This window comes from Delphinus delphis, chromosome 14, assembly GCF_949987515.2.
Source record: "Delphinus delphis chromosome 14, mDelDel1.2, whole genome shotgun sequence".
Taxonomy (NCBI): Eukaryota; Metazoa; Chordata; class Mammalia; order Artiodactyla; family Delphinidae; genus Delphinus; species Delphinus delphis.
Window position 1 is genome coordinate 86636256 of NC_082696.1, and position 27869 is coordinate 86664124.

At 35.2% G+C, this 27869-nt stretch overlaps 1 protein-coding gene across 1 annotated transcript in view; it reads left to right on the plus strand.

The window, feature by feature from the left end:
* The window catches only part of EYS (eyes shut homolog), a 1667443-nt gene that overhangs the window by 597758 nt on the left and 1041816 nt on the right, over positions 1–27869 (plus strand). The window contains exon 20 of the mRNA XM_060030409.1: positions 8154–8344. Within this exon, the coding sequence (XP_059886392.1) occupies positions 8154–8344 (191 nt within the window). The remainder of the gene's footprint in view (positions 1–8153; positions 8345–27869) is intronic.

The window sequence follows — 27869 nt, forward strand, 5'->3', positions numbered from 1 at the left end:
AGTCCAAAGAGACAAGAGCAGTGGTGAAACACAGGCAGTACTGATTGAAAAGAACTCTCACTCAATATGTATCTGAAGCTCCTGGGAAAGCGTAAAAGCAAAGTTTATGTTAGGGTTTCAGAGGGTAAAACACAAGCAAAAGTTTTTGTTGTCAACCTGATAATTTGAAGCAAGCTTAAAAATGTTAGAATTAATGCTAGAGAAAAGCAAATGCAATATCGGGTATGGAATGGATGCCATGGTTAGTGAAACATGTAGTTCAACTCTGAGTACACAGAAAAGAGAATAGAGTAATATGGAAATCAGGTATTTTCTTTTCTACTTTTTGGGACTGAGAAGGATAAATACTCTAAGGGAGAAGGGTTTTGTTTTGAATATAAAATTATGTGTGTTAAGTACTAAAATGTTAAAAAAAAGATTCTAGAATAAAAAGAGTAATACATTCTCAGATGAAGAAAAACTAATCATGTGTAGAAGGACTAAAGGAAGTTTTCTAAACAAAAAGGAAATGAACAAAGAAAATAACTGAATGTGTGTGTGTATCTGTATTTCCTCAAGTGTAAGCTGAAATTTATATGGGGCTTTTTATATAGTAAGAGTTTTACCTTTTGTCTATCATATACATTATGTACATTTTCTCATTTTTTTGTTAACATTTAATTACTATATAGTGGATTTTTTTTTTTTTTTTTTTTTTTTTGCGATAAGCGGGCCTCTCACTGTTGTGGCCTCTCCTGTTGTGAAGCACAGGCTCTGGATGCGCAGGCTCAGCGGCCAGGGCTCACAGGCCCAGCCGCTCCGTGGCATGTGGGATCTTCCCGGACCGGGGCACGAACCCGTGTCTCCTGCATGGACAGGCGGACTCTCAACCACTGCACTACCAGGGAAGCCCTATATCGTGGATCTTGACATTCAAAGGCTTTCTTTTTGTGTATCCAAGTGTACTGATATTTTTTCCAAAGGTTGTATGATTTGTGGCACGTTTAATAGGGACTTACTTGAGTTCTTCTAGTATTTGTCTCATCTTTTTATTTGCAATTAAGAGATTGGTCCATCAGTATGATTTTCAGCATAAGATTTGAGTTGGGATCTCCCACCAAATGCTCATCTATTTCCCAAATGTCATTGTAGGGAATATTTATCTCCTTTGATTGAAAACGCAAGTTTAAAATAAGGGACATATCATAAATGGTAATATTTGTCACACACAGTTTCACTTTATCATTGCAGATTATTCTCCATTAATATATATAGTTCTACTTTATTCTTATTAATATTCCATTGTATGGAGGCTTCATATTTATTTAACCAGTACCCTCTTGATGAAGACTTAAGATACCTTAAGGTTATTGCTCTTAAAAATTATGTGTTTTAGATGTAGAATTTTGAGTTTTTTTCATACTTTATTTCATGGTAGGAAATAATCATTTGTCCTTTGAAAATTCTCTTCATGCTAATTTGTATTTTTGTGGGTATATTTCCTTTTGGCTTCACACCCTATTTCTTCCCCACAATATTTGTGTGTTTATTAGGAATCTCCTACATATTTTTCCTACGTATTTTCTCTGTCTATTCCATTATTTGTCATGGGCCATAAACCTTGAATCGCCAGTATAAGGACAGACTTCCATCACTACTCAGGCAAGAGTGAGCCTTTCTGAATCAGAAGAGCAAAACAGGTTGGGAAGGGGGCTGCCCTTCCTTTCCCAGCCCCTCTTGACCACCAACACTAAACCCACATCCTATGCAGTATTACAGAGTCCTTAGCAATGTTGAATCACAGAACTCTCAGTCTTTTGGACGTGTTCATGCTTGACCCCTCATTTTGCCAAGTTAGAGTACAATATACTACCATGATTATTAATATACACTTTAGATTTCTTTTGCAGCATTCTTTTCTTTACCTTAGGAAATAGGAGTAGTATTAAGTGTTAGCTTTTTTAATGGGTTTGGAACTTTGCATTATCTTTAAGAAATCTTCACTTGTTTCATGAATTTGGTCATATCTAGTTTTAGCCCTGATGTACTTTTCTTTCCTATATTGATTCATTTGTGCCTTTTCAGGAAGTTTCTAAGACAATGGTTTTATTTTCCTGTTTTTCAGTGGTCCTATTTCCTGGAAGTACTGCCAGACACATTTTCAATGAAGAAATAAAAATTAATATTTACTGAAACAATCCCAATTTTTATATTTCATAATCTTGTTTGATTTGTTGAAATAACAGTTAAAGAGTGTATTTTCTTTACAACAAAACATTCTATGTCTGATTAAATTGGGAATCAAACAAAATCTTCTCTCTATTAACTACTGTAGACCCATATTCAATCATGTAGGTTTTGAGAAAGAAAACAGTAAATAAAAATTATATTGGAAGTAAACATTAGGGATATTAAGTCTTTATCATATGCATTATTATATGTACACTTCCACAGCCAAGGAATCCCTTTGAGAGAAAAATCAAAGACTTGGTGGTACAATGAGCCTTAAGTTGGAATTCAGGGCAGTTAGTGTCTATGTGATTTTATTCTGTTGTCCTCTTGCTATAAGACTTGGTGAAGTCACTCTAACACCCTTTGGCTTGTCCTCATCCTTGTGAGTAAATTAAAATTGTTGGACTAGATTCTTGTTACCAATATTTGGTTCATGAACTAGCAGCATCAGGATCACCTGGGGATTTGTTAGAAATGGAGAAACACAGGCCCCATCCCAAAGAGTTTGAATCTAAAATTTAACAAGCTATCCAGAGTATTCACATGCAATTTAAGTTTTAGAAAGAGTACACTATATTGGTAAGTTTTATTCAGAGCTAGACAAAGTTCAAGAAATTCTATGAAATTTAATAGGTCTTTGTAGTGGATAAGGTAGGGCTCTAATGGGAACCATGTCCTGTTTCCACTCTTCAAATGGACAGTTCCATGTTTACTTGTTTAACATGTTTCATTTCTCTAAGATCTTACTTTAAGAAAGTATTAAAACAGCAGTTAAAAAGAAAACGTATGATTCGATGAGACAAATGCTATGATAAAAATGATCTCAGATAGTAACTTTCTATACTTCAGGGAAGTTCAGAGATCTCAGGACAAAGTCTTGGATCTAAACTGTAAATATATATATATATATATATATATATATATATATATATATATACACACACCTCAGGTTACAACACAACTGTCAGAGAGCTAACTTGCACATTTATTAGTCTAAACAGTCCACAGTGAATACATCATTGCTCTGTTATTCTTACAGTCTTGTACATTTCCTGACTTGGTGTTTTGAATACAAGTTGAGTGAATGTTGGGGTCTAGCTCAATTGTCTAGATTGCCCTGGTCTGAAACATTACTCCCAGCTTCCTCCTCTTTCTCTAAACATACCAGCCTTTTCTTCCTGTCATTTTCTGAATTAAATTTTAGTGAATTCTTCTTGGGAAGCACTTTATTATATTAAATAGAGTATAGCAAAGTAATATAAATAATGATGAACAAAGGGAAAGGCATCTTCCTTAATTTTTGAAAGAGGAAATATGAAGAACTTTAAATGATAATTTGATTTTTCTAAAAAGAAATTGCTTTTGTATTTCCCATTAAGCCTTCTAATTAATTTAGTAAAAGATTCTTGTAAACCCTAGACACAGAACTTTTGGCAGTCTAAAAACTATCTCTTTCTTCCCATTGGAAATATAATTCAATTCGTTTATGTAATGCTTTCTAATAAATCATTCTAAATATACCTCGCCTTAGGGCTAAGAGGGAAACAGGTTTCCACGACATTCCCTGTGGAATCCTACATCCATAAAAATAACTGCAGTACCTGCCCCAAGTCTAAGTGCCTTTGGTTGTCCTTAAGGAGTTCACATTTTCAGCAAAAGTAGAACAAATACCAGAATGGTATTCATTTATAAAAAAAACATACATTTAACTCTATCACTTAGGCGAATGTAAAAGATCACCATCTGGGTTGCAAGCATAACTTGAGTTTTATACTCAAGTGCACAGCCAATTTCTTATTGAAAATGACACTAATTAAACTCTCTGGTGATTTTGACAAACCTTTAATTTTCCATTTGATGCATGATATGAATGCAAGGGCTCCCACATTAGCCTTGTCAGTTTGAGCTTTTATTGTTATGTTAACACTTCTTAAAAGTCACTAAGTGTTTAGAAGCATTAGTGTCAACTAATGATAGTTCTAGAAAATATTACTTTTCAGGGTAAAATGTTAAAAAAACTATCTCATGTTTGTATAGGTAATTACCTTTGAAGATGTACTAACTTGAGAACCCACAGTGCAAATGAATCATATTTGTATATATTCACTAACAAATTCTGTGTGGACAACATATTCAGAATACATTTTTAAAGTTTTACTAATGATGTCATAAAGTTCTATAAATTATTTCTCAGAATTATAGGTGCAAATCTTTTCAGAGTTATCATTACATTGTAAACAGTTGTCATATCATGTTCAAGGCAACATGTTCTGTGCTTTCCAGAACACCAGCAAGTATATAATATCTAAAATATGAACTTAAGAAGTATATAGTATGATTTAGTAGACATTAACTATACTGAAAAACTCATTTTCTATCCTAAGCAAGTTCCAAATGACTGAAATAGAGGCTGACAAGGCCTTTGACCTTCAGAGTGTAAAGGAAAGAACATACTATTTACTGAACAGTTATTATGTCCCAGGAACAGGGCTAATTGCTTTATAGTCATTATTTTATTTAATTATCATAGGAATTTTTATGAGGTAGGTGAGATTATTGCCATTTCATGCATAAACGAAGCTACAATAAATTGAATACCTTTGTTGATTGAGTAAAAGTAGGAGAAGTGTACAAATATGCCAAAGATTGAAAAGGAAGAGACAGATATCATCCAGGTTCCTCTGACTCCATGACATCTCTCTGCTTCTGGGATGATAGGCATCAGAAATACTGGACATAAATTTGGATACATGCATAGGAATACTGGATAATTAAAAGATTATGATTTCATGCACATTAAGACTTCTGGATCAAGATGGCAATATATGAGGCTCTGCATTTTGCTCCTGCCACAGATGCACAGCTATGCACAGAACAATTCTTCCTCAGAGAAATCCAGAAACTAGCTGGATAACTACTACACATCGGTAACTGAGAAAATATACACGTTAAAATGGATAGAAAAGGCTGAGACACACCCTCACCATAAACCCCAGACCCGGCATAACAACATACAAAACGAGGGGACCCCTAACTCCCAGCTTCTCCCTGAGGAATGATTGGTTTGGACACCACAATTAGTATTCCAAATTTTTTTTTTTTTTTTGCGGTACGTGGGCCTCTCACTGTTGTGGCCTCTCCCGCTGCAGAGCACAGGCTCCGGACGTGCAGGCTCAGCGGCCATGGCTCACGGGCCCAGCCACTCCGTGGCATGTGGAATATTCCTGGACCGGGGCATGAACCCATGTCCCCTGCATCAGCAGGCAGGCTCTCAACCACTACGCCACCAGGGAAGCCCCAATATTCCAAAATTTTAAGTGTAAAAATATAGAACTTTTATATGCATTCAAAGTTAATTTGTTAGCATCTTAAAATAGACAAAGTATTTAAAAAGTGTGCTTCTATACACTAGCTACAAAGTATTAGAAGAGAAATTAAGAAAACAATCCCATTTACAATAGAATCAAAAAGAATAATATACTTAGGAATAAATTTAACCAAGTTGATGAAAGATCTGTACACTGAAAACTGTAAAATGCTGATGCAAGAAATTGAAGACATACAAAAAAAAAAGGAAAGATATTCCCTGTTTATGGATTGGAAGAATTGGTGTTGCTAAAATGTTCATATTACCCAAAGCAATCTACAGTTTATATGCAACTCTTATCAAAATGCCCAAGGCATTTTTCAGAGAAATAGAACAAATAATCCTAATATCCATATGGAACCACAAAAGACCCCAAATAGCCAAAGCAATCTTGAGAAGAGAGAACAAAGCTGGAAGCATCACACTTCCTGATTTCAAACTATATTACAAAGGTATAATAATCAAAACAGTATGGTATTGACATAAAAACTGGCACATAGACCAATAGAACAGAATAGAAAGCCAAGAAATAAATCCACACAAATATATTCAATTAATTTTTGGCAAAGAAGCCAAGAATATACAATGCAGAAAGGATAGTCTCTTCAATAAATGGGGTTGGAAAAAGTGGATAGCCATAGGCAAAATAATGATGCTGGACCCCTCTTTTACACGATCACAACAATCAACTCAAAATGGATTAAAGATTTGAACATAAGACCTAAAACTGCAAAACTCCTGAAAGACATAATGGGTAAGCTCCTTGATGTTGGTCTTGACAATCATTTTTTTAAAATTTTTGACACAAAGGCAACAAAAGCAAAAATAAATAAATGGGATGACATCAAACTAAAATGCTTCTGCACAGCAAAGGAAACCATCAGCGAAATGAAAAGGCAACCTATAGAATGGGAGAATGTGTTTGTAAACCACATATTGGATAAAGGATTAATATCCAAAATATATAAGAAACTCGTATAATGCAACAGCAAAAAAAAAGAAACCCAATAACTCAATTAAATATGGGCAAAAAATGTGTTAGGCATTTCTCCAAAGAAGCCGTACAAATGGCTAACAGGTATATTAAAATGTGCTCAACATCACTAATCATCACAGAAATGCAAGCCAAAACTACAATGAGCTATTGCCTCACACCTGTTAGTATGTCTATTATCAAAAAGAGAAGATAACAAATGCAGCAAGGATGTAGAGACAAGGGAACCCTTGTGCACTGTTGGTGGGAATGTAAACCGGTACAGCCACTTTGGAAAACAGTATGGAAGTTTTTCAAGAACTTCAAATAGAACTACCATATGATCCAGCAATCGAAATCTGGGTAAATATTCAAAGGAAATGAAACTATTATTTGAAGAGATATCTGCACTCCCATGTTTGTTGCAGCATTAGGCACAATAGGCAAGGTATGAAAACAATGTTAAGTGTCCATGAATAGATGATTGGATAAAGAAAATATGGTGTCCATATATAGAGTGGAATAATATTCAGTCTTAAAAAGAGAAGGAAATCCTGTCATTTGTGACAACACTGATGAAACTGGAGGACATTTGGCTAAGTGAAATAAGCCAGACTGAAAGACAGATGTACATGATATCACTTATATGTGGATTCTAAAAAAATTTCAATTAAAAAGTTGAGCTCATAGAAACAGAGAGTAGAATGGTGGTTGCCAGAGCCCTGGAGGGTTAGGGTCTGGGGGGAGGGGAGTGGGAAAAATAGGGAGAGGCTGAAAAATGGTACAAACTTTCAGTTATAAGTTGAATAAGTTCTAGGAATCTAATATATAACATGGTGAATATAATTGACAATTCTGTACTGTATAATTAAAATTTGTAAAAGAAACACTTGTGTTTCACTAACTCCACCCCCAACAAAAAAGTTAATATGTAAGGTGATGGATATGTGAATTACTCCATAGTGTTAATAAACTCCATAACTTTGAATCTTTTCAAAATGCTTATGTATATCAAATCATCACACTGTACACTTTAAATATATTACAGAGTTTTTTGATCAATTATACCTCAATAAAGCTGAAAAAAATATATACCTGTTAATACTGATGAAAAAAGATTGTAAATGGAATAAAAACTCAGATATTATAGATGCTTTTTTTCAGAGGGACATAAATCAATACTGAATTGTCTGTTCTAATTATATAATCAAACCCAAGATTCCTTTGAAAGTTAATGAGACACTATTAATCATTACCCAAAGACAGCAGAGTTAAACTTGGGCTATGCCAGGCAAATGGGGTTGTATGTGGATACTAAGGGTCAGTGAAATCCTGGTATTATTCACATAACACATAATTTAATAAAGTCTAATAAAGTTTATTTTTTCTGAAAAATCCACAATGAAACATTTGAAAAGTATTTCTGGTGATAAAAGTTAAACATCTATTACTAGAAATAAATATTTCTGTTTTTAGAGGAAGGGAATACCAGATAAGCTTGCATATCGGTTTCTTAAAAATATTTAAATGAAAATATAATTTTAATAAGATTTCTAGTCTTAACACTAATAATCAAATTTGATTCTCTATTTCATAATTTAGGACTGCACATCCATCCCTTGTATGAATGAAGGCTTCTGTCAGAAGGCAGCCCATGGCTTTACTTGCATTTGCCCAAATGGTACATATTGTGGAGTAAATGTTAGCAGTTGTACTGAGCATGATCTGAATGTGGTCCTCTGCCTTAACGGAGGGATATGTGTTGATGGACCTGGACACACTTTTTATTGCAGGTCAGTATTTATTTATCCACAAACAACTACATATGTATTTATGAAAGCTTGTAAACATCCCTCTAATAATGCACTCTGAAATGCAGAAACGAAGTTTTAAGTAAGTTTTTGTCTTTAGAAATGTAATCCCAAATTTGAAATCAATTCTAAAAAAAACATTGCTTGTATATTTTACCAAATACCATGTATTCATATCAACCCCAAGTCAAACTCCCAAATTTAATCAACCCTTATTTTGTAACTTTCATATCTCCTCTCTTTCCCAGAATTGGGTTCTTATTCCCTTTCTTAAATATTACACCATATGAATGATTTACAAATAGTTCATATTTATAGCATGTTTCTTAACCAGAGATTCATTTTCCTTCTAAGATCTTAACAATTATAATTTTTTTTATTTTAGATATATAAAAACAAATTAATCTGTCACTGTATTTTTAAACCAATTATTATTTAAGGTATCTTTTTAAAATTCCTAGGAGATGAATTTTCATTATCTTTGTCATTTATGATTATGTAATATATATAATTGGTTGGTCATTTGAGAATTTAGTCATTATCTTTTCAATTTGTAAAATATTAATTGAACCCAGGTATGTAAAATCACCCTCACTTTACCTCTTTTCTTCTGTCAGTCTGATTTGTGAGAAGTTGAGGTTAAGTTAAAAACTGTGAGCAACTGTGTCTCTGTCAAAATATCTTAAATTACTGAAATGTTGACCATGTATATTTTGCAACGAAATTATTCAATAGTAAAGTTTATTATTATTTCTATATTTTATCAGTTATTTCTCTTTAAATTATTAATATAATCTGCCTTATATTCAATACTGCCACTTCCATATTTTTTTGTTCAATATCTACGCTGTGTTCTTGGCCTTTTATTTATTTTAAACCCTGCTGTATCATTTTATTTGGACTGTATTTCTAACAAGGCACACATAGATGTTAATTTCACATAAACCTAAGATTATTATCTTTCTTTTAGCATATGCACACAGTATTTATTACTATGACACAGGTTTTCTTTGTTACATATTGCCTGATGTGCCATTTTCATTACTAATGTGTGTGTGCATGCGTGTGTGTGCGTTACCTCATATTTTGTATTTTTGAGCTTGGATTTTGCTTATTTTACTCTGGCGGTTTATAAAGTATAGAAAGTAAACATTTCTAATATCAAGGCTAATTTCAAATAATGAAATTATACAAATGATCACTTTGCCACAGCAAGCTCCCTCCAGGTTATAACCTAATCAGCACCTGGATTAAGCCAGCAACAGTACATTGACCATTTATCCTCAGTAAATATAATGTTACAAATCAAGATTCCATTCATGGAAACCCATTATGGTAAATGGAAAAATTAGAAATAAGTGAACCTAAAGCTAAAAATGTATGTTTTTACAACATGAGTAGTATTTGTTAAATCAAGCTCTATAAAAGCTACTCTATCATTGTTCCTTTGGGAGGATATTATCCATAGCTAGTTAGGCTGACTTGCTTAAGGTGTGAAGCTGACAGAATTTGGAATGAAGACACTTACCTCTTCTCCTGGGCATCTCCCAGGGGCAAGTGTCAGCATTCATTATTGCTACACTGTTATTCAAATACATTTAAAAGAGTCATCTGTTTTCAAAATTTTCACTGCTGATTCAAGCTGTGTGTAATCCCCTGAAAGTCTGTGAAAGGTAAGTGCCTGGGAGGTGCAGATTCTAGGGGACTTGCACAGTGACTGGGTGGAGCCATCACAGGTGGTTTCAGGTTAGCACAGTCTTCAGACAGTCTCTTTACAAAAGAAAACTCATACACTATGGGAAGGAGAGTTTTGAATGTTAAGTCATCAGATTTGTATGTGGGTTAAGAATTAGCTTTTGATATAGTTATTTAAGCCATAATAAAATAATGATTTTTTTTACTTTAATAATATATCAAATTTATTGTTTTTATCCCTATTTTGCATTCTTCAAGTTGAATTTAAAGAATCTTACTCTTAAAAATGTGATCAACTATATATATTTTTTTGTCTTCTCTGTGCTCATTTTCCTTCAACGTTTATATAAATCAGAGTTAACGTCTTGGTTCTCACTGCTGGTTTATTTGTTAATCAGCTCACAAAATTTTGTTTGATTTTAATTGGGAAAATAGTTATCCAAACCTATAAATTTTCACTTTAAGAATATTTATCATGAAGTCTTTTTTGTTTTGTTTTGTTTTTGTTTTTGATTTTTTTTTTTGTGGTACACGGGCCTCTCACTGCTGTGGCCTCTCCCGTTGCGGAGCACAGGTTCCGGATGCTCAGGCTCAGAGGCCATGGCTCACGGGCCCAGCCGCTCCATGGCATGTGGGATCTTCCCGGACTGGGGCACCAACCCGTGTCCCCTGCATCGGCAGGTGGACTCTCAACCACTGCGCCACCAGGGAAGCCCGTGAAGTCTTTTTTTGATGTAAAGTTCCTTATTAAAATATTTCAGCCCTCAATGATCTGTAGAATATTCTATACGATTGGTTCCCTAGTGATTTTAGGAGAACAAATTTTCTTCCAATTGAAATCCATGTTTGTAATTACATCTGAAAAAAAGAGTGTATTACCATTTCAAATTTCCTGGAAAATCTGAAAATGTCGACCTAAAATATCTTGTGATTTTGGCTTCACATATGAATTAGAACTTGGTGAAGTTCACACTTCTTAGAGCTATGTTGACTGAGGATTATGCATTTGATGCTTTATTTTGCTTTCATCTCTGTCACTGCAGAAAATACAGCAGAGAATGGCCTACTTTCAAGAATATTATGTTTTATGAATGTAATTGATTCATTTCCTTCTTGGAAACTGACATGGTTTTTAACTTCTTTAATTAAAAAAGATTTGTGAAATATTTATCCCAATGACTGGCAAGTTGAGAACTTACAATTTAATCCCTTTCCCTTTTATCTTTGATGTTTAAGCATTTAATTGGAATATGCCATGTCATATATTTTTCATTTATTCATGTCTGGAAAGTTTTCTTGTATTATTCCTCTATTATTCTTTTGTGCATTAATACTGGTTCACTAATTCTTCTTCAGGTACTAATATTGGTTACATATTGCAAATCACAAATTTAAAACTGGTTTTCATGCATTTCACTCTTTTTTGTATCCTTTTTAAAAATTTCTGTTCAATTCTAATATTTACTTCTCAACCTCTTATCTGTCTTTCTGAATTTTTTTCTTATGAGAATATTATTTATTTTCTTCTACTTTTCAGTGCATGTGAACTCTTAAATAGGTATTTTATTTCATTGTAAATGTAATGCCCACTTAACAAACCATATTATTATTTTCTGTTTATAAAGTAATTTATTTCAAGTGTTCAATTTTTCAGTCATCATTACAGAATTTTTTAAGTTGATTCAGAGTCTCAGTTACTAACATTTATATGGCTACTTTATTGCTGTTATCCAGATGTCTTGTAAGACCACTTTCATATCCCAACTATAGTGGCCAGATTCTTCTTCCTTGAATCACTCCTGTGTCTACCAGACAGTTGTAAGTGAGAGGCCTGACCAGTTAAGGCCTGGAGAGGAAGCTCTGAGCAGAGGTGCACCTGAGGGAGCCTATTCCACTACATGTGCCATGGCTGCTTAGACCTAGGGTGAAATTGCTGAGCATGAAGTGTGCATTTAAACATCTCCACGTTACTATTCTGATTTTAATTATTGGCCTTCTCCAGATCCAAGGTGTGTTAGATTTCTAGTGTGTTCATCACTGATTTTTCTCATGAAGACATTCGATTATTTTAGATTATTTTGTAATTGCAACAATGATGTATAATGAGTAGCTAGTATTAATTCATCTTCCTGAAGTAGTATAGTAGTTAAATTCTGAAAGGCATAGACAGTCTTTCAATAGAAAATAAGAGAATGAAGAAAGAAAAAGGATTACTTAAACCTGAAGACAGTAAAATGAATAAGCCAGTGATATATAGTTAGTTTCCTCATTACTGTGAACAAATAATATAGGTGATAGTGCTTTGAATACTGACATAAGTAAGTTAACCATTTCAAGCAAAATAAGTTAACATTAGTTTTAGATAAACCATTACTGGGCTGTTACGTGCATAGTAATATTAAATGTTCAAGTAAATTCTATATCCATACTTCGGAGATCATTTCTGGAGAAATGAAAGGGCATTTCAAACATCAAAACTTATTTTTACTAATATACGTGTTAGGCAGTTCAGACTCTTCAGTGAGTAAATTTATATTGCCCAATGAAGAGATATCAAATTAACAACATGAATGTTTAAAATACAGAGAAAAACGTGATTGACAACTGATGACATTTTTAAAAATTTTTGCAATTCACACACTATATTTGTTATCTAAAATAAATGAAAATATATTTTTGTTCAGAAAATACAATATCTTAAGATTGCATTTCTAGTCTTAAATGCAAATGGATGTTTCTTATTTACTCATTGAATTTTAGGGCTGAAGAAGATTATAGAGATAGATGAAGACACAAAGGCCTGAGGTTTATATTCTGTCAACTGCCTACAGTCACGATTACTGGGAAAGTACATACTAGAATCCAATGCATTACTCTTTTATTTTTATTAAAGTACTTTTTAATTTAAAATAAAAAATATAAAAGATACAGTAAAAATATATGGTAAAAAAAAGAAGAAACATACATAGTCAGATATCATTACTATTCTCTAGATGCAGTTAGACATCTGTTTTGTACTTTACATCCTGGTGCAAAGTTTAAAGACATTAATGACTTTGTTCAGTTTAATAATAGCTACTTTCAGAAGTCCATAAGTATTATTAACCATGTGTAACAGTTTAATAGCATTTTAATGTGTTCAAGTTTTATTAAAACATAAAAACTATGTTGAAATTACACTAAAATACAGATTAGAATCACACAGCAGGGGACTATAGAAAGAAGTAAAGACAATATACATAACTTATTTCTCTGGCACCATGTATATTGTAAAGAATACAGCAAATAATTTATAGCAAAGCACTTAGATACAAAGGTACTTAGTTTTGTTTTTTAATATGTGAAATCCTATTGCAAGCATTTTTTCCCTTGGAGTTCTCTGCCTCTGGCATTGTAGAGCCCCCTCCATCCTACATGACTTCCCACCCTCTAGCTGCAAATGTCCCTTTACTCTGATGCTTTTTTCAAATCCAACTCTCCTTGGTCATAACCTCCTTATTCTTGAAGTACTTCACATTCTTTCCCTTCTCATTCACCTAAGCATCATTACACTTTCTTCCATGAAGTGAGCATAATTAATTCATATCAATACTGACTGTATTATGTTAAAAGGTTGGTAAACAATGTTTAATTCCTCACATTAGTATCTTTCCTTTTACAAAAAAATCAATAACATCAGTAAAAACTAGTGAATTATTAATTATAGGACCTCAGCAACCATAACGTACTGTTAAGTGAAACATCTGAGATAAGTAAGACTTCCTGAATCCACTTGTATTATCCTTGAGGAAGGATATTTGATACTTCTCTATATGCTTGGATAGAAAAAATCAGGGTTGAAAGCTCAGAGATGGTAGGTAACTTGTGAAGGTTACAGGGTAAGGGTATTTATGCAACAATAACCCTTTTTCAACAATCATCAATCACATTTGCTGCAAGTTAATTTGATTTATAACTTGGAATGAAATATCTGTATTTTAACAGCCACAGTTAGATGATTTTCCAGTACATAGATATTATGTTTTCAAAAATATTAGCTGAACCATGTAATACTTTAAATTTAAACTGTTTTTAATTATCTCACTCCAAAAAAATAAACCTTTTATCAAGAATCAAAAAATAAATTAATAAGAAAAATCCATTTATGAGAAAAATAAATTACATTATTTTGCCTTATCAAATATTGCAAGGGATAGGATAATAAGCAGGACCGACTTTCCTTAGGAAGCCTACTGTATGGACATTATATTTGATATTTTAGCACATGGCTTAAGAACTTGAAGAGACTCAGTTTTTTAAATTTGATGTTTTGATTGCTATACATGAAATGTTTTAATACAATATAATTTTACGTTAAATATATATTTTATTAATCAAATTAGTAGATGTTTTGCTATATTAAAATGTAGGATATATTTTCTTAACATTTATTTTCAATTTTATTTCACAAAATAAAATTGACTCCTTTTGATGACCCTGTAAACAATCACAACACTTATAATAACCACTAAATATTTTTCTCTGCCTGTGCTTATAGACAATCACCGGAATTTCTAATTTCCTTGGGATATTTGTTATATTATACATTAAACAATTTTTCTCCAAATGAAGTGAACTGCTAAGTCTTTAACACTTCATTACAGTTTTTCCAAACATTATTAATAAATCACCCTAAAATATAAATTTACTAAATATACATCATAATAAAACATTAAAGTAGAATTACATTAAAATTTACATAACCTTTGTAATTGAATTTAAACATAATGCATTGCATTTTCTTCTCTGTTTAGTGTTATGATATATACTTTTCTTTGTCATTCCACAGGTAAATAAGTAAAACTCTATTATTAAACTTTGAGCATTTGTATTGTAGTTTACCTTTCAAAGTTTCTGGCAATAATACATAATCATATCATTACTTTTTAAAAGATAAATCTAGGTTATTTTAAACACAAAGCAATGTCAAACACACCAAATGTGATGGTAGAAATCCAAAGAAAACTGAAGTTTTTGTGTTAGAAAATTTAAATTAGTGACAGAGAAGGCATGTTTATTCCATATGAGAGTTATGATTCTATAAAATGCACATAGAGTTTGCTCTATTTCATCAAGATTTAAATATGTGAATTTTTATTCCACTTGGAGACACAATTAACATCACTTTAGTTTATTAATATCTGTATAAAATAAGATCACTCTCATTTAATCTAATAAGTACTAAATCTGATAAGTATTAAAGAATATTAATAGTCTATTCTCATAAAATTATGAACTTTGGTGACTGCTATATTTTGCAGGCAAATATTCAGTTAATTAAAAAAAATAATATTAGAACTGGGGAAAACATGAATTTTATTGTAAACCTAATTATTATATAATTTAATTCAACAAGTATTTCTCGGAAAACCACTTGTACAAAACAATATCATTGAAGTTAGAATCTCAAAGTTTAAAAATCATAGCTTAATTTATATTTCCTTAAAGAAATTCCTATAAGTTATAAAGACTGTTGCAGAAGTTAGTATGTACGTGATAAGTTTTTGTAGGATGATTGTGCCATTTCAAACTTGAAAATTAGTTTTAATCTCAAATCACAGATGTGTAAATTCTTTGTGCATCTTTAAATATCTTTGAGAATATGCACCAGAATAGATAAATACAGAGATATAACCAGATCTCTTTCCTTAACATGAAGTAGAAATAGTCTTAAATTGGTTAACGTCTATAAAGTATATATATATATATATATATATATATATATATATATATATATATATATATAGTCACTTGACATGACTATGAAGAGTCATATGCTGAAGAGGAGCATATACGTATCAGAACATAGTAATGTGAGATTCAGTATTTCTTGGAACCAGAAGAAAAGAGGAAGGGAAAATTAGACAATTTAACTGTATTAGAGAGATTTATGACACTAATAATTCCGCATTGATGATGGTCAGTTGGACCTTATGCCCAGAAAGTTAATGAATTTTATGCTTTTCTGCAGGAGGTAATATGAGAAAAATAGAAGAAAAAAAACCAAACCAAAAAAAAAGAAAAAGGAAAAAAATGTTCACCATTTAAATTGTGGTTAAAAAGAGGGAATTGTTGGGCTTCCCTGGTGGCGCAGTAGTTGAGAGTCCGCCTGCCGATGTGGGGAACACAGGTTCATATCCTGGTCCGGGAAGATCCCACATGCCGCGGAGTGGATGGGCCCGTGAGCCATGGCCACTGAGCCTGCACATCCAGAACCTGTGCTCTACAATGGGAGAGGCCACAGCAGTGAGAGGCCTGCGTACCGCAAAAAAAAAAAAAAAAAAAGGAATTGTTATATACCACTCTTCTTATTTACTTATTTATTTATCTATGGAGTATAGTTGATTTACAATGTTGTGTTAGTTTTCGGTGTACAGCAAAGTGAATCTGTTATACAAATACATATATCCATTCTTTTTTAGATCCTTTTCCCATATAGGCCATTACAGAGTATTGAGTACAGTGTCCTATGCTATACAGTAGGTCCGTTTTATTTACTTATTATATATATAGTAGTGTGTATATGTCAATCCCAGTCTCCCATTTATCCTTCCCCCCCTCCCAATGGTAACCGTAAGATTGTTTTCTACATCTGTAACTCTATTTCTGTTTTGTAAATAAGTTCATTTGTATCTTTTTTTTTAGATTCCACATATAAGCGATATCATAGAATATTTGTCCTTCTCTGTCTGACTTACTTCACTCAGTATGACAATCTCTAGGTCCATCCTGGTTGCTACAAATGGCATTATTTTATTTTATTTTTTTATGGCTGAGTAATATTCCATTGTACACGTGCCACATCTTCTTTATTCATTCCATGTCAATGGACATTTAGGCTGCTTCCATGTCTTCACTATTGCAAATAGTGCTGCAATAAACATTGGGAGGCATGTATCTTTTCGAATTATGGCTTTCTCCAGACATATGTCCAGGAGTGGAATTGCTGGATCACATGGTAGTTGTATTATTACTTTTATAAGAAACCTCTGTACTGTTCTCCATAGTGTCTGTACCAATTTACATTTCCACCAACAGCGTAGGAGAGTTCCCTTTTCTCCATACCCTCTCCAGCATTTATAGTTTATAAGTTTTTTGATGATGGCATTCTGACAGTTGTGAGGTGATATCTCATAGTTTTGATTTACATTTCTCTAATAATTAGTGAAAAACATATTTTCATGTGCTTTTTGGCCATCTGTATGTCTTCTTTGGAGAAATGTCTACTTAGGTCTTCCACCCATTTTTTGATTGGGTGGTTTGTTTTTTTGTTATTGAGCTGCATGAGCTGTTTATATATTTTGAAAATTAACCCTTTGTTGTTTCCTTTGGTTGCAAATATTTTCTCCCATTCTGTGGGTTGTCTTTTTTGTTTATGGTGTCCTTTGCTGTACAAAAGCTTTTGAGTTTAATTAGGTCCTATTTGTTTATTTCTGTTTTTATTTTCACTACTCTAGGAGGTAGATCAGAAAAGATCTTATTCTGATTAGTGGCAGAGAGTGTTCTCCCTATGTTTTCTTCTAAGAGTTTTATAGTACCCAACCTTACTTTTAGGTCTTTAATCCACTTTGAGTTTACTTTTGTGTATGGTGTTAGGGAGTATTTTAGTATCTCTTTTACATGTAGCTGTCCAGTTTTCCTAGCACCACTTATTGAAGAGATTGTTTTTTCTCCATTGTATATTCTTGCCTCCTTTGTCAGATTAGTTGACCATAGGTACGTGAGTATTTCTCTGGACTGTCTATCTTGTTCCATTGATCTATGTTTCTGTTTTTGTTCTGGTACCATACTGTTTTGATGACTGTAGCTTTGTAGTATAGTCTGAAGTCAGGCAGCCTGATTACTCCAGCTCCATTTTTCTTTCTCAAGATTGCTTTGGCTATTCAGGGTCTTTTGTGTTTCCATACAAATTGTAAATTTTTGTTCTAATTCTGTGAAAAATGCCATTGGTAATTTGATAGGGATTGTATTGAATCTGTAGATTGCTTTGGGTAGTATACTCATTTTGATAATGTTGATTCTTCCAATTCAAGAACGTGGTATATCTCTCCATCTGTTTGTGTCATCTTTGATTTATTTCATCAATATCATATAGTTTTCTGAGTACAGGTCTTTGTCTCCTTAGGTAGATTTATTCCTAGGTATTTTATTCTTTTTGATGTGATCATAAATTGGTTTGTTTCCTTAATTTCTCTTTCTGATCTTTTCCTCTGAATGTATAGGAATGCAAGAGATTTTTCTGTATTAATTTTGTATCCTGCATGTTTACCAAATTCACTGATAAGCTCTAGTAGTTTCTGGTAGCATCTTTAGGATTTTCCATGTATAGTATCATGTCATCTGCAAACAGTGACAGTTTTACTTCTTTTTTCCAATTTGGATTCCTTTTATTTCTTTATCTTCTCTAATTGCTGTGACTAGGACTTCCAAAACTATGTTAAATAAAAGTGGTGAGTATGGACATACTTGTCTTATTCTGATCTTAGAGGAAATGTTTTCAGTTTTTCACTGTTGAGAATGACATTTGCTGTGGGTTTGTCATATATAGCCTTTATCACGTTGGGGTAGGTTTCCTCTATGCCCACCTTCTGGAGAGTTTTTAATCATAAATGGGTATTGAATTTTGTCAAAAGCTTTTTCTGCATCTATTAAGATAATCATATAGTTTTTATTCTTCAGTTTGTTAATGTGGTGTATCACATTGATTGATTTGTGTATATTAAAGAATCCTTTCATCCCTTGGATAAATCCCACTTGATCATGGTGTATGATCCCTCTAATGTGTTGTTTGATTATCTTTGCTAGTATTTGTTGAGAATTTTTGAATCTATGTACATCAGTGATACTGGCCTGTAACTTTCATTTTTTGTGATATCTTTACCTGGTTTTGGTATCAGGGTGATGGTGGCCTCATAGAATGAGCTTGGGAGTGTTTCTTCTTCTGAAATTTTTGGAAGAGTTTCAGAAGGATAGGTGTTACCTCTTCTTTAAATGTTTAATGGAATTTGCCTGTGAAGCCATCTGGTCTTGGACTTTGTTTGATGGAAGTTTTAAAATTTCAATTTCAGTACTTGAGATGGGCTTGTTCACATTTTCTATTTCTTACTGGTTCAGTCTTAGAATGTTTACCTTTCTAAGAATTTGTCCATTTTTTCTAGTTTGTCCATTTAATTGGCATATACTTGCTTATAGTAGTCTCTTATCACCTTTGAAGTTCTGTGGTGTCAGTTGCAACTTCTCCTTTTTCATTTCTAATTTTATTGATTTGAGTCCTCTCTCTTTTGTTCCTGATAAGACTGGGTAAAGTTTTATCAATTTTGTTTATCTTCTCAAAGAAGCATCTTTTAGTTTCATTGATCTTTGTTATTGTTTTCTTCTTCTCTATTTCATTTATTTCTGCTCTGATATTTATGATTTCTTTCCTTCTATTAACTTTGGGTTTTATTTGTTTTTCTCTCTCTAGTTGCTTTAGATGTAAAGTTAGGTTGTTTATTTGAGATTTTTCTTGTTTCCTGAGGTAAGATTGTATTACTATAAGCATCCCTCTTAGAACTGGTTTTACTTCAACCCCAAGGTTTTGGATCATGGTGTTTTCATTTTCATTTGTTTCAAGGTATTTTTTGATTTCCTCTTTGATTTCTTCAGTGATCTATTGGTTATTTAGTAACATATTGTTTATCTTCAACGTGTTTGTGTTTTTTACATTTTTTTTTCCTGTAATTAATTTGTAGTCTCATAGCATCATGGTCAGAAAAGATGCTTGGTATGATTTAAATTTTCTTAAATTTACTGAGGCTCAGGCTTGCCTGGTGGCGCAGTGGTTGAGAGTCCATCTGCCGATGCAGGGGACACGGGTTCGTGCCCCAGTCCTGGAAGATACCACATGCCACAGAGTGGCTGGGCCCGTGAGCCATGGCTGCTAAGCCTGCGCATCCAGAACCTGTGCTCTGCAACAGGAGAGGGCACAACATCCAGAGGCCCACATACCGCAAAAAAAATAAATAAATTAAAAAAATTACTGAGGCTTGATTCTTGACCCAAGATGTCATCTACCCTAGAGAATGTTCCATGTGTACTTGAGAAGAAAGTATATTCTCTTGCTCTTGAATGGAATATCCTATAAATATCACTGAAGTCTATCTGGTCTAATGTGTCATTTAAGGCTTGTATTTCCTTATTTATTTTCTGTTTGGATGATCTGTCTTTTGGTGTAATTGTGGTGTTGAAATCCCCCATTATTATTGTGTTGGTGTTGATTTCCCCTTTTATGGCTGTTAGCATTTGCCTTATATATTGAGGTGCACCTATGTTGTGGGCATATATATTTACAACTATTATATCTTTTTCTTGGATTGATCCTTTGATCATTATGTACTGTCCTTCCTTGTCTCTTGCAACAGTCTTTATTTAAAAGTTTATTTTGTCTGATATGAGTTTCCATTTGCATGTAATACCTGTATCCATCCCCTCACTCTCAGTCTCTATGTGTCCCTAGATTTGAAGTGGGTCTCTTGTAGACAGCATATACAGATCTTGTTTTTATATCCATTCAGCCAGTCTGTGTCTTTTGACTGAATCATTTAATCCATTTTCATTTAAGGTAATTATTGACATGCATGTTCCTATTACCATTTTCTTAGTTGTTTTGGGTTTGTTCTTATAGATCTTTTTTATTACCTTCTTCCTTTGTTCTTTTCTCTTGTCATTTGATAACTATCTTTGATGTTCTGTTTGGGCTGCTTCTTCTTTTTTGTGTGTGTATCTATTGTAGTTTTTTGGTTTGCTGTTCCCATGAGGTTTTGACATAGCAATCTGTATGTGTACAATTTGTTTTAAGTTGCTGGCTTCTTTCCCTACCTAGAGAGGTTTCTTTACCATTTATTATAAAGCTGGTTTGGTGGTGCTAAATTCTCTTAGCTTTTGCTTGTCTGTAAAGCTTTTGATTTCTCTGTCAAATCTGAATTAGAGCCTTTCTTGGTCGAGTATTCTGGGGTGTAGGTTTTCCCTTTCATCACTTGAAATATATTGTGTCACTCCCTTCTGGCCTGCAGAGTTTCTGATGAAAAATCAGCTGACAACCTTATGGGTATTCCCTTGTATATTATGTGTTGATTTTCCCTTGTTGCTTCTAATATATTTTCTTTGTATTTAATTTTTGTTAGTTTGACTAATATGTGTCTCAACATGTTCCTTCTGGGGTTCATCCTGTATGGGATGATCTGAGCTTCTTGACTTGAGTGAGTGTTTCCTTTCTCATGTTAGGGAAGTTTCTGGCTATAATATCTTCAAATATTTTCTAAGGCCCTTTCTCTTTCTCTTCTCTGTCTGGGACCCTTATAATGCAAATGTTGGTGCATTTAATGTTGTCCCAGAATTCTGAGACTGTCCTCATTTCTTTTCATCCCATTTTCTTTATTCTGTTCTGAGGCAGTGGTTTACATTACTCTGTCTTCCAGCTCAGCTATGCAATCCTTTGCCTCATTTATTCTGCTATTGATTCCTTTTAATATATTTTTCATTTCAATTACTGTATTGTTCATCTCTCTCTGCCTCTCTTTGCTTTTTTTGTTGTTGTTGTTTTTGTTGTTCTTTAAATCTTCTAGCTCCTGGTTGATCATTTTGTGTATCTTCTCAATCCATGCCTCTATTCTTTTTCCAAGATTTTGGATCATCTTTACTATAATTACTCTGAATTCTTTTTCAGGTAGATTGCCTATCTCCTCTTCATTTATTTGATCTTGTGGGTTTTTGTCTTGTTTCTTCATTTGCAACATATTTCTCTGTCATCTCATTTCATCTAGTGTTCTGTGTTTGTGGTCTCATTTCTGCAGGCTCCAAGATCATAGTTCCTCTTGCTTCTGGTCTCTGTCCCCTGGTATGTGAGGTTGGTCCAGGGGCTTGTGTAGGCTTCCTGGTGGGAGGGACTGGTGCCTGCCCTCTGGTGGGTGGAGCTGGGTCTTGTCCCTCTGATGGGCAGGGCCATGTCAAATGCTGTTTTGTGGTAATTAAGAGCTCAGTATGACTTTAGGTAGCCTGTCTGCTTTTGGATGTGGCTGTGTTCCTGTCTTGCTTGTTGTTTGGCATGAGGTATTCAAGCACTGGAGCCTGTAAGCTGTTGAGTGCATCCAGGTCTGGGTGCCGAATTAGGGGCATCTTGGAGAGCTTATGCCAATCAATATTCTCTGGGGCCTCAGCCACCCGTGTCCTTTCCCCCACAGTGAAAGGGAACTGTGGGGGAACTTCCATAGCCCCAGTTCCCATGGAAGTGTTGCTTTGTGCTGAGTCCCAATAAACGTGAGGTCTTGTGTGCACCCCCCAAGAGTGGAGTCTCAGTTTCCCCCAATCCTGTGGAGCTCCTGCACTCAGGTCCCGCTGGCCCTCAAATTAAATGCTCTGGTGGTTCTTCCTCTTGTTGTCTGACCCTCAGACTGTCTTGGAGGGCTCTTTTTATGTGGGAATGTCCCTGTGTGGTCCCTGTGTGTTAATATTTTTTGATGCAAGGCCTGTTTTAGAGAGGTCTGCCACCTCTTTCCTCAATGCATGCTGGCCATTATCTTCTTGATTGGAGGTATGACTGATGTTGTGGTGACCTTAGCCTGTCCTGGATATTGAGGGGAGCCTCCCCTTTGCTCTGTGGTTGTCACTGCCCTGTCAGGGGTGGGGTTTGCTCCCTAGCTGTTGGAGTAGAGGTCCCCAGATCTGTTTCTGATCTGCAGTGTGAGGTAGGCAGGAGTCGAGCACTCCCACTGTTAGAGAAGCCACTGAGTTGTCCTCCTCTGGAGCTGTTCACCTGTGAGTGTGCTCTGTTGTGTCACTTTTCACCTGCTGTGCTGGCCCACAAATTACACTGTTGTTGGCACTGCTCTCAGCTCCACCTTAACTGTGGGCATGCCAGCAATTGGCCCTGGTGTCTCTCACATGTTGTTTTCACCAGACCACCAGCACAGATCCACCAAAATGAGGTCCCAGGGCTACAGTAATCGTGTCCCTGAACACTCTATGGGAGCTATAGAGGCAGCTCAGATTCTGACCTGGTTCAGTCCCCACCTGTGTGTGTCAACCAAGTCCACAACTGCTACAGCTAGACCTATCTCAGCTGTGAGAATACTCATCCATTCAGATGTTCTATAGGCGCTGAATTTACAAAGCCAGCAGTAGGGGTGTGAATCCGAAGAGAGATTTCAGTTCTTCTGCCTTAGTGACACAGCCCCTGTGGCTCAGCTGTGGTTTCAACCCCACCTCTGAATGTGTTCCTTCCACCAGTATCTGCTCCTGAGGCTGTCCCAGAGCACCTGTCCCCACCCAGGCAGGTGGGGGTGGAGGTAGTGACAGGCGGGGCATGCAGGCCTGCCTGGTGAAGCCAGGCTGGTAAAGCCACAGGAGGCTTTGACAGGAGCAGCCTGTGAGCCTGCTGGGGCTGGAGCAGCCAGAAGAGGCTTTGGCAGGGAGGGGACGGTAAGCCTGCTCAGGTGGGCACCCCTCCTAGTGCCCATAGAGGCAAGGGCTGGTGCATGGGGAAAGGGGCTGCAATGGTGGCCCTGCTCATTGCATGCCACTGAACAATGGCACCCTGCTTCTATGGTGGCTTGGGCTCCTTCCACACATTTTCCCAGTTATGGAGCTCCATACTGCTGTCCCTTCAGGCTGTCTCTTCATAGCCAACAGCTGTTCCCTCCTTGAGTCTGCTCTCCAAATCTCACATTCCAGCACCCAACCCCCTCTGCACCAGGAGACACACGACTCAGGCTGTGGTGCGTAGAGCTGTGTCATGGACAATCTGCATGGGTCTTACTCTGTCCTGCTTGCCACTGACCATTTGCTGCTTCCCCTTCCAATCCCTCTCTGTCCCAGCTGATCTTACCACTAGGCAGGGGGCTTTCCTGAGTGTGGGAACCTCTTCTTTTCTTTAGGTCTCCCCCAGGGGTGCAGGTCCCAGCCCATTTCCTCTTTTCTCTTTTTCTTTCTTTCATCCTACCCAGTTACATGGGGAGTTTTCTTGTCCTTTTAGGTATCCAAGGTCCTCTGCTAGTGTTCAGCTGTTGCTCTCTGAGAACTGTTCCATTTGTAGATATATTCCTAATGTATTAGTGAGGAGAGGCGAACTCCATGTCCTCCTATTCTGCCCTTGACTCCTATCACTCTTTTAATTTACTTAACAAATAAAGCATGAAATTAAGTAAAATGTTGATGATCACTTTTACTAGCTTTGAGTATAGTCTGAAGTCTTTGAGTGTGATACCTCCAGATTTGCTCTTTTTTCTGAAGATTGCTTTGGCAATCTGTGTTTCCATATGAATTTTAGGATTATTTGTTTTAGTTCTGTGAAAAACATCATAGGTATTTTGATGGGGGTTGCATTAAATTTGTAGATTGCTTTGAGTAGAATGGCCATTTGAACAATATTAATCCCTCCAATCCAAGAGCATGAGATATCTTTCCATTTCTTTTGTGTCATCTTCAATTTATTTCATCAATGAAGAAAACAGTATTTTTTTTAAGTTTTTGAATTGCAAGAGAGACAGCTTCATTTTGTTGTTATGTTTTGTTTTTGTTTTAAAGGAATGTCCTTATGTGGGAGCAACCCTATACAATCTGTGTGTGCCCAGCTGTTTTTTTGAGAGAGTTGAATCTGATGTGAGCACAAGTCATGCCTTCCTCCAGGCTGTGCTGGCAGCTATCATCTAGTTAGGTGGTGGGGCTGGAGATGGAGGGGCTAGAGCCAGAGACAGGGGTGAGCCAAGGTTTCTCCCTGCTCAGTAGCCTTCAATGCCCTGTCAGAGATGGAGTCTGGCCCCATGGTGCTAGAGCAAACCCCAGAGATTCAGGTCTGAGCTAGCTTAGTGCCCTTTAACTGCAGGCTCTTCCTCTCATCACAGCCAGCAACCTCAGCCCGGAGGGAAGCAGTGCTGGAGCAACAGGAGCTGGTGTGGGGATTCAGCAAGGGTCAAGGCACAGGCTGTGGCCGTCTGGTGACCGTGAGATATCCACTCTGCATCTGAATCTCCACCTGTGTAATTGCCAATAATGCTGCCCCCGCCCTGCTCAGATGCTGCTTAATATTTGAGCCACCACAGCATCTCAAGGGCAAGACTTTTTCCTCAGTCATGGCTGCCCTCACTCTGGTGTGGAGTGGTGAATGGAGGAAAACAATGCTGGGGTGTTGAAGCTTGGCTCAGGCTGGGGTGCACAAGATGGTCACTGGAAATGAGTCAGCCAGCCCTTGTTTTCAATCTGTCCTGTGCACCCTGCTTCAGGGGCAAGCAAGTGTTTATGCTCCTCACGAGGGGAGTCCAGGCTTCCCACAGTCCTCTTGTTAGTCTCAGTGGTTCTCGAACAAGCCAAGGGAGCTTGTCTTCCCTGTGTCAGACCCCAGGGCTGCGGCACCCAATCACTCACTCACCAAGGAGGGTCTCTACCCATGTAGTCTCCTTTTTCCTCTGAGCCTCTCCCCAGGGCCATAGATCCCAACCTGGTTTGCTTCTCTTCCCTTCCTACCTGATTTGTGTGTACATTTTTGCAGCCATGGTTGTACAGGAGTCCTTCTCCCAGTTTCCAGTTAGTTTTCAATGAGAATTGTTTCACATGTAGAAATATTTTTGATGTGTTTGTGGGGGGAAGTGAGTTCAGCACCGTCTTACACCACCATCTTGATTTACGTGGAACTAATGCTTACAAAGTTAATCTTTAGTAATACTGAACAAGTTATTCCAAGTAGAATAATTTTTCTAGGAGAATAATTTAAAATATTTTAATTGATAAATATCAAATGACTATGCAAAACATGCCCATTATTTAATGACTTGGATAAATAACAACAAAGGTATTGAAATAAATTATGTATACCTGAATAATTCAGCCAAATAACTTTGGTGAGTCAGTCTATTCTCAGCATCTTTTCACAGCTGACTAGATGCATACATACAGACAATCTGTCTACATGTAGAAAACTGGCACATAACTGATCCTTACCAGGGAGCTCACTGTGGTAATGTTAAAAAGTAATTTAATTACATGTTTCAATTTTGAAATAATAGTTAAGATCACTCAGTATGAAAATGATAAAATGTGAATGATGATGTAGCAATTAAAATGAATTTTATAAATTAAGCTAATATAAAATTAAGTTTCTCTTCTTGTTTTTGTTATCATGGCAGGTGGTTAGCCATCTTACAGGATGCAGGAAGGATATGCCCCATCTGATAAGAAACTGTTACCCAAGGCAAGAGCAAGGGCTATGATGCCAGAGTTACTCTCAGAGCCCATAGTGCTTGACCATTTATGCAACTGAGAACAAGTCAGGACGTCTCTCTGAAGCTTAGCTTCTTCATTTATTAAATAGGTTAGAAAATGACTATCTAATCAGACTGTGGCAAGAACTTTGCGAGATAAAGATAATTTATATGGAAGACCTCTATTCAACAACTAGTTAAGAGAAGTAGGGTATGTTTCTTCCTACTCCTTCTACTTTATGCAGCTCCCTTTCCCAACGTGTGTTGTAAAAACAGTTGTTAGAAAAAATGTAGTTATAAAATAATTAGAATAAAAATAATGTATCACGCTGACTCTTGTAGATATTCATTGCAGTCTTTGATGTAATTCTAGATATATCTACTAGTCTTTGCATTTTCAACAAAAATAATTTTAATATATATAAACAAGAAATTGAAATAAAGAATTACTATGGCTAAATTGCTATAGAATATTCCATTAATCCACAATTGTAAGCCAGATATGCAGCCATTTCAGCAGCTCTTTCTTTTTAAAGTTCATATGTAAAAAATAATATTAAAATATATGTAAGTCACTTGGTCTTGAGACATTTCACTCCTTTCATGAAGGATATGCTTTGAATGAAAAACACATTTTTAGTGCATATAATTTAGCAATTCCTCTTAAATGATGTGTTTTTTAATTTGTTTGGGTTATCAGCAGAGAGAATAAGAGTTTAACACTTCTTTTTCTTCAAAAGTATATTGTGTTGAATTATTTATAATGCTTACTGTTTTTCCTGTGTGAAATACAACTATATGGAAATATGCAATTATTCAATCCCTTCTACTAATTACCGATCCTAAAATCATTATGTTTTTATATATTTTAATATTTTCTGAAAGTAGTGCCCTTCTAAAAGTATGGATGCATTTCCCAGAGCTTTAAAGTTATAACATTTGAAGATTTTTTAATAGTTTGCTCAGATGATAAGGAATCACAGAAATAGTGATTTTGAACAACACTGAGCTCACTGTGTGTCTCTGTAATAGCAGACTAATCTGACTTTTGCAGTTGCTGAAATTAAGTGTTCTAAGTTTAGATCATTTTCTTTATTGTTTTTAAAAACATAACCCATTTTTAAAGGTAGCTTTTTGAATTTGAGCTATAATTCATTGATAAATTGTGTTGAATAGAAAGGAAAAATTACAGCAACATTGTTTCTAAATGATTTAAGTGAAAAAGACAGGAGAACTTTTAATGTTCTAAAGATGTAACACCAACTACTTGACATTACATTTTCTTCAATTAATACACAAATATTTTACCTAATTATATAACTGTACTAATGCAAAAAATAAAAATTGGTCAGGAATCTAAAGGATTAAATAAGGGGGAAAGGTTAAACTTTGAAATAAAGTAAATAAAATGTTTGCTTTGGAAAAATGCAGAATAGACAGTCCAGTTATACTTTACAGTATACTTGCACAGATATTTGAGTAATGAAATAAAATTAAAGCTGGAAATGTATCCTTTTGGCTCTTATAATATTTTGGTTTGCTGC